This window comes from Olea europaea, unplaced genomic scaffold (genome assembly GCF_002742605.1).
Source record: "Olea europaea var. sylvestris unplaced genomic scaffold, O_europaea_v1 scaffold1207, whole genome shotgun sequence".
Taxonomy (NCBI): Eukaryota; Viridiplantae; Streptophyta; class Magnoliopsida; order Lamiales; family Oleaceae; genus Olea; species Olea europaea.
The window spans coordinates 131,826-139,888 of NW_019229494.1; the positions used below are offsets into that span (position 1 = coordinate 131,826).

At 32.4% G+C, this 8,063-nt stretch overlaps 1 protein-coding gene across 1 annotated transcript; it reads left to right on the plus strand.

Annotated features, from left to right (window-relative positions):
- The first annotated feature begins 692 nt into the window (after positions 1-692).
- On the plus strand, positions 693-2,574 carry LOC111374154 (polyphenol oxidase, chloroplastic-like). Its single transcript, XM_022996786.1, has one exon. The coding sequence runs from the start codon at positions 730-732 to the stop codon at positions 2,449-2,451; it is 1,722 nt and encodes a 573-aa protein (XP_022852554.1). The 5' UTR covers positions 693-729; the 3' UTR covers positions 2,452-2,574.
- Positions 2,575-8,063: the final 5,489 nt, after the last annotated feature.

An 8,063-nucleotide genomic window follows, 5' to 3' on the forward strand; every position in this document is an offset into this window, starting at 1 on the left:
AGAAGTTCAGACAAAATTTTAATTAATAAACATTTTAGTATATTTTCTGCACGTTATTGTAATGAGTACCTAAAAAATTGATAAAATATCGTGAATATAATAAAATATGTGATTAAGCTCTTGTTTGATAGTCTTTAAAATTCCTCCAAAACAAAGTTTTGAGTAGTAAATATATGAAGAATGTGTGGTTAAAAAGTAAGGAAAAAATTTGAGATTACGTGCAGGAAATTTTATTTTGTGATTCCGTGATTAAAAATGATTGAGTAGAAAAAAGAGTTTTTGGATTCTTTAATATTATTTTTCAAGATTTATTGATTAATCCGGGCCCAAGTAATAAATCCACTTGTTACATGGACGGTGGCCTATGATAGGTCATAGATAGAACTTTTTTCTTGTTAACTACTAGATTAATTATATGAAATTTTGCTTGTGTCGTCTTAATTCATATCGAAATAAGTTGTTATCTTCGTTCACACATTTAGTCGTGAAAGTTAACCATAACCATTTACGGTGCATGATTTGCAAAGTTTTTATTTTTTTTGGGAAATTGATGAAATGTAGGTTTGAAAAATTACGATTCCACAAAATTTATGGTTAAAATTAATTATTTATTTCAACTAAAATTTTTATTGACTTTTAAGCTATATTAAATCTGAGTCGATTTCTTTTGCCACTAGTCTGTGTTGTATAAATAGAGGGACTCTGGTGGTACTTCTGCAAACTAGACAGATGGCTTCTTTTTGTGTAATTGCATCTGAAACCAAGTTCATTCCATATTCTTCTTCTTTCTCTTCCAATAAATCTCCCTTGTCCAATAACAGAAGAAAAAGCCCTGTCCTAAAATTTACATGCAAAGCCAAAAATGATGACCAAAGACCTGAAACCACCCCCAGAAATGGCGAAAATTCTTCAGGGAAGCTTGACAGGAGGGATGTTCTTCTAGGCTTAGGCGGGCTGTATAGCACAAGTCTTGCTGCAAATTCAACGGCCTTAGCTAAGCCAGCTCTCCCTGTCTACAAAGATTGCGTTGATGCCACACAACCCAACGGAACACCTATCAACTGCTGCCCTCGGGCGCCCGTCGATGCGATTACTGATTATCGTCCTCGTGCCACCACTATTAGCACTCGAATGGCTGCCCAGTCATTCACCGTAGATTCGGATTACTACAGGAAGTATACGACGGCCATTCAGAGAATGAAGAACCTTTCTCTGTCTGATCCACGCAATTTCTTGCAACAAGCAAATGTCCATTGCGCATACTGCGATGGAGGTTATACTCAACAGGGATATCCAAATCTGTTGTATGAAATCCATTTTTCTTGGATGTTTTTCCCCTGGCATAGATGGTATTTATATTTTTTCGAGAAAATCTGCCAAAATTTGATTGATGATGATACTTTTGCTCTACCATTTTGGAACTGGGATGCTCCTGGAGGAATGCAAATTCCACCAATATACAATTCTGGTGTCGCATCACCTCTTTATGACTGCCTTCGAAACCCGGCCCACTTGCCACCGACGGTGATCGATCTAGACTGGCCCAACAACGATGTATCGGTAAATCCGGACATTCAGATCAAATACAATCTTGCCATAATGTACAAACAAATGATTACCCAATCAAAGACTCCAATTGATTTCTTCGGAACTCCATTTAGGGCCGGTGATGACCTCCCCACAGTCAATGCCGCAGGTACAATTGAGCAAACTCCTCATAATAACTTGCATTCTTGGACCGGAACCGTAGTTGATCCTAACAATACAATTGACATGGGTGCCTTCTACTCTGCCGCTCGAGACCCAATTTTCTATGCTCATCATGCAAATGTGGATCGGATGTGGACCATATGGTTGAATCAACTCAAAGGAACCAATATCACAGACCCGGATTGGTTAGATGCCTATTTCATATTCTATAATGAGGAGGCAAAGCCTGTAAGAGTGAGAATTCAAGATTGTCTCAATACAACAACACTTGGATATACATATGAAGACGTGTCCATTCCATGGCTCGATGCAAAGCCAAAACCTCGGGCAAAAGCAAAAACCTTGCCTTCTGCACCTGACCCTGCTCAGGTTTTCCCAACAACATTGGACAAACCCATAACCGTGATTGTCAAACGACCAAAGAAGTCGGGAAGTGGATCGTCAGAGGAAATTCTCGTTATTGAGGGAATAGAATTCGATAAAAGAGACTATGTTAAATTCAATGTGTATATCAATGAAGACGACGTGAATGCTTGTCGTCCAGACAATACTGAGTATTTGGGGAGCTTCACCAATGTGCCCCATGGACACCGAATGGGTGCGAAAACAAATAAACAATTTAGGATTTCTGAAGTGTTGGAGGAATTAGGAGCGAGCAATTATGACAGGGTACTTGTGACATTGGTCCCGAAGAGTAATCCTGTGAAAATAAATGGTATCAACATTAAGTTTGATACCTAGCAAAATTTTTAATGGTATTTGGCATAATTATGAATTATCAATAAGATATCCTCGTAAGTGTTTTATGTACTCGTGGTATTACTTAGAAAAATGTATCTGAATAAATTCTTTTTTTTTCCTGAATAAAGTTCTTTTGATGGAAATGCAACTCAACTCTATGAAAGTGCATAAAAGATGAGGTAATTATAAGTGTTAGTGCTTGTTTAGGGCATCAAAAGATTTTTAAGAATAAAGTTTGTAAAAAGTGATTTTTTTCCCCAGAGAATGTATAGTTAAAAATAAATAAATTGGGTTCCTATTTAAAATTGTTTTAATTTGAAAATATATAGTTGAAAATAAGTTTGGGAAAAAATTGATTTTAAGAATTTGCATGGGCTTAACAAAATTTTGCTAAAATTTAATAAACTTTTTAACGGGTCAAACTTCAATTTTACCATATATCTCATGGGATTCACAATTTTTATTAACTTTTCAATTACAAACATCATCAACTTTTATCAAAATCATCTAAAACTTATATAAAAGCTTTGTCATATGCATCCTTGAATTTTAAACTTTCATAGTAACTAATTTCATATGGTTGTAAGTAGTTCTGGACAGGGTTCTATTGACTTTTATTCCCTTTCTATGTCATGGAAAACAACCAAGACTCGATAACATTTTCAACAAAATTAAGAAAAAGGGAGTATGTATATAGGTTTTGAATACATAGAGAACGAAAAATGTGCCAAGTGTTCTTGCTTGAGCAAGAGGAAATACTATAGGTGCGTGTGTTTGTTGCTAGGGGCAAGAATATTCTTGCTCAAACACGAATTAAGATTTTAGTCCGAATTTGCTATGTTTATACAACAATTGAGGGGTATATTAGGCATATTTTGGCAAAAAATTTAGGGAAAAAACCTCAAGCTATATAAAAGAAACAAATTGAACTAATTGGGGTTACTCAACTCAGCCTAAAGCACGCCATATTGTGTTGGGAATTTTGTTTTATGAATAAGCAAAGAGGAGAATTGGAAGCACGAGATTCATCTTCTTTTCTTTTTTTCTTTACAGAAAACCCTAGTGATGTATTCTATTTTTTTACTTGTGTTTTGGTGCTTTGCCTATGAATGACTAATTCATTATTATAAAACGAAAAACTTAAAACTTTTAATTATTTAATTTTGATCGTGACGTTTTGACAGTAAAATTTAATTAAAGTTGAGCTTTCATTAGGCCTTGGCAAAAAAATCGAAAAATTGCCAACCAATCAAACTGAACTGACTCGGGCTAGTTCAAGTCAGTTCGACATGGATAATTGGTTTGGTTTGATTTTTTTTTTAAACAAAATCATGGTGGATCGATTAAGCCATGATTTGAAACATCAAATCACTTGTTAACTAAACCAGCACAATCCACTTACATTTTTACCTTTTTTTTAAGAAAAATAAAAATCCAAAGATAAGCCCTAATCTCATAATTATATCTCGATTCCCTCTAATTTATGATGTTGTTTAGTATTGAAAATTTTCTTTACAAACTCATTACGCTATACTTAGCATTTTTCTCTGTTCAAATAGTTAGGCTAGATAATGCATAATAAAACAACAAAATTCTTATATTTTCTGTTGACCCGTCTCTATTAATCTGATTTTATTTGTTAGTTAATAGCTCTACTAATATAAAGTTATTTAGTTATGTTAATTCTTGTAATCAAAGTGGGCCCAAAACTCGAACAATTTTTTTAGAAAAATTCAATTTGAGTTAAAAGTCCAAATCGACTAACCAAATCGAATTGAACCAAACCGATTTGCCAAAATTATTAATTGGTTGGCTTACTTAATTTCATAGATATTTAGGACCGAACTTCGACGTTTTATATGGGCTTTGATGTAACCACATTTAAATCGACAATCTTGCTATTACTGCAGGAAATATTGACAAAAAATTTTGGCAGACAACACATGACATAGAATCAATGTTTTGAAAGTCGGCCTGAATGTTGACCCGAAAAAGCTAAAGGGTCAAGGGTTGAAAGGTCGAACCGGTATTAAATCGGGGTCGAACCGGTTTTAATAAATAAATAAATTATATACCACAACAATTGACAAAATTTAGTTAATTTCAAATTAACTTAATATGCATAGACAAAAAGCACCCATTAATGATTAAATTTGGGTGCATTTAATTTTTATTTTATTTTATGGTGAATTGTTTAATACTTTCATAGTATTTTATTGTATTAATATAATAAAATTAAATAAAAGATCACATAAAATGGAAAAAAAAAAGAAATTAATCTGAAGAGATAAATAATTTACAACAACAGTATTATCCCTTTTTTAAATAAAGCTATTGCCTTTTAATTTATTCATTTTTAGAATTGAAAAATTATTAATGTTACACCCATTCATTATAGTCAAAGTCAAGAAAGTATTCACTCAAATTATTGGTGAAATAGGGACTTAAATATAGTAAATCATTTTATTGAGTCTTGGATTGATCAAAATATTTTATTGGGGTCTATTTTACAAATTTACAATACTTGGGGTTATAACATGGACATCATTTAAAATTTAGAATTTAATTTACAAGTATGGAAGTTTAATGACTAAATGATATGCTTAATTGAAGAAGGGGGATTTTCTTTGCAAATTTTAGTTGTGGCCCATTTAAAAACCCCTTGTTCATTTCGTTACACACGCAAAACATATACAAGAATCTGGAAAGTGGAAACGGGGCAGAAGCTGGGAAATTCGAGAAAAAGAGGGAGAAAAAGAGAAAAAAGAAAGGAAATGGAAGAGGCTGATGATTTTTGTAAGTTTGGGTTCTTCATTTCTTCAGCTTGTCCTTATTTTAAAGAGGTAAGTTAAATAAATTTCTAGGAAATTTCTAGGGTTTATGAACCATTCATTTAAATTCGAAGTTTAGCAATAATTAGAGATTATTATTATGTTTTTGAGGTATTAAACAAGAATATATCAAAGGAATATATATTTGAAAATTTGTGATGAAGAAAATGGAATTTTGAAGGGGTTTGTGAGGTAAGTGCTTACTCTTTGATTTTCTTGTGATTATATAATACTGAACACTTAAATTAGGGATTTGAGATTGGAATTTTCCATTTTTTTAAGGTAATTTTTGGGTTACTGCAGTATAGGTGTTGTTTCTGAAAGTGTGCCCAGAATGGTGCCACTTCTGTCAATAGTTTTGGTGGCAGATTTCAATATCTAGAAATTGGAGTCAGATTTCAATATTCTGGAATTTTAGTGATGTCTTTGTCAAACCTTTGATTTTCACATTTTAAAGGCTTGAATGAAGTTTTATGACAAGTATTGAGGTTTATGTATGGGAATAAATTATGCATAGGGGTTGTATATGTATAAGTTATTGATTTTAAGGAAGTGTGAGTAATTTAATGGATTTAATAATGCATGGTGTTTAGTTGATGAATCAATAAAGAAAATAAAAGTTGGGGAATTGGAGATGTAAAAGTAAATATAGAAGTTGAGGAGTTAAGTGGTGAAATTGTATTAATTTAATTGTCAAGTTTTAATTTGAGTAACTATACGGTTATTTCAAGTAGTGACGTGAAAGTTTAGAAAGACTCGTCAATTTAAGCAGATTTTTATCCATAGATCTGTGAGTGGAAAAACTTAAATATTTTAAAAGTGTTTATAAATTAAGTATATGTGCAATTATATGTTTGATTTTATAATTATTATAGAAGTTTCTTTTATTATGATCCATGCAGAATTTCGAGAATTATTTATTATATATTTGTGACTTGGTATATGAGATATGTGATATTAAGATTTGTTTGGTATGTGAGACGTGATATTGAGATCGATCAGAAAAGTACCTGTGATTATGTATTTCTTCTACTTCACAGAGGGGCCTTGATCGTGTTCTATCCTACACGGAGGGTCTTGACCTGACATTGGTCTTGATCGTATCATATAGTTCACAGAGGGGTTTTGGCCATGTTTTAGAATTGATTATGAGAGGTCTTTGAGATCGACTTTCGTTCACGGAGGGGGTCAAAAGCCGGTGGCGAAAGTTTTTAACCCGAGGGACGGATTATATATTTTAGTCAGAGGGTACATTTCTGGTGGATTTTTCAGTACATTTGATGTGATGAGATTGTGGCATAATTACTAGTTTATGATCATATCATGATTTTGAGATGATATTTTTCGACCTCATATGAATATTTCACTTTTGGTTATAATTACTTGATGTTATCTTATGAATTATTATATGATATAAATTCGATTTTCGATAAAAATATAAAATTAAAAAAGTATAATTATTTTTGAATTTTTTCACTCATTGAGTTATTAACTCATATATTTTTCTCAAGATTTTTCTACAAGTAGTAATTGATTCTTTTTAGCAGGAAGAGTCTAATGATTTAGGAATGAGAGCCACACGATATGTTGAATATTATAACTCATATTAATGAAGCACGAAATAAATATTTTGGGCCCATCGTATTATGTTTTACATAATCATTTGATTTTGTTCCATTTTTTGAAATAACTCATAATCAACCTTGGTTATAGATTTAACATCTAGTCAGTATCTATCATCGGTGCACGTCGCGTTTCGAGTCCACTAGGGTGATTTGGGACGGGTCGTGTCAATTAACAAGAGACGGAGAGAGGACTGGGAATCTAGAGACCATTTTTTTTATTCCCACATTGACAAGAAGAGTTGATTGATATCTACCTACAAAGTACAAACATCTTTCTTGATCCCATATCGCAAACCTGAGAAAGAAGCACTAAAGATGAATTATATAAATATGTGGGCCAAATATAAATTTGTGGACAGTCAATTTCTTGGGCTGAAATTTGAAAACAACATTTGATAAAGTATTTAACTCGGAAAAATCGGCAAAACCTGTTGCGGGTCGTCCGGTCAACGGTATGAGTGGTTGAAATTTCGATTTTTTACCGGTTCTAATTAAAAACGGTCTAAAGCAATGACCGACCTGGATATTGGTTCGGTTCCCCATTTTCCCAATTGAACCGATCGGTATAGTCCGATTTTCAAGACATTGCATAGAATCATTGGAAGATGGAGAGGGAGAAAAAATAGGCACATCACGCATCGAAACGTCAACATCGATATGAATTCTGTCAATATTTTCTTGTACTCATAACTTTTTCCTTAAATGGATGATTACCTGAAAATTCTAGTATTCCTCATTGTCGCTCTTTACACATTTAGTACGTGTTCATCAACCTCCTTAAAGATCTTTATTTTATACATGTCATTTGAGGTTTGACATGTTAATATAACTTAAAGTTAGCCAAAGCATTTTCAAATAATTTTAAGTCGTGCATAAAGAATTAGTTAGTAATACATAAGACATATCATAAAGTACAATTAATTAAATGATGATTATTCGATCCAATGGGGAAATAATAATCTTAAGAATTTAATTGCAATAAATAATTATTAAATGTTGAAACAAGAAATTTCCTCAGCTCACATGTACGAAATATATTTGTATTTGATATTACTAAAGTCTTCGTAAATTCAATGTGTGATAACAACCTCTATTCACATGAAGGTTTGAATTTACATATTTCAATTGTCATTAGTTAATTCAATATAAAAATAAT

Bases quoted from the DNA above. Each gene is read 5' to 3' on its own strand.
- LOC111374154 (XM_022996786.1), top strand. From the start codon at position 730: ATGGCTTCTTTTTGTGTAATTGCATCTGAAACCAAGTTCATTCCATAT.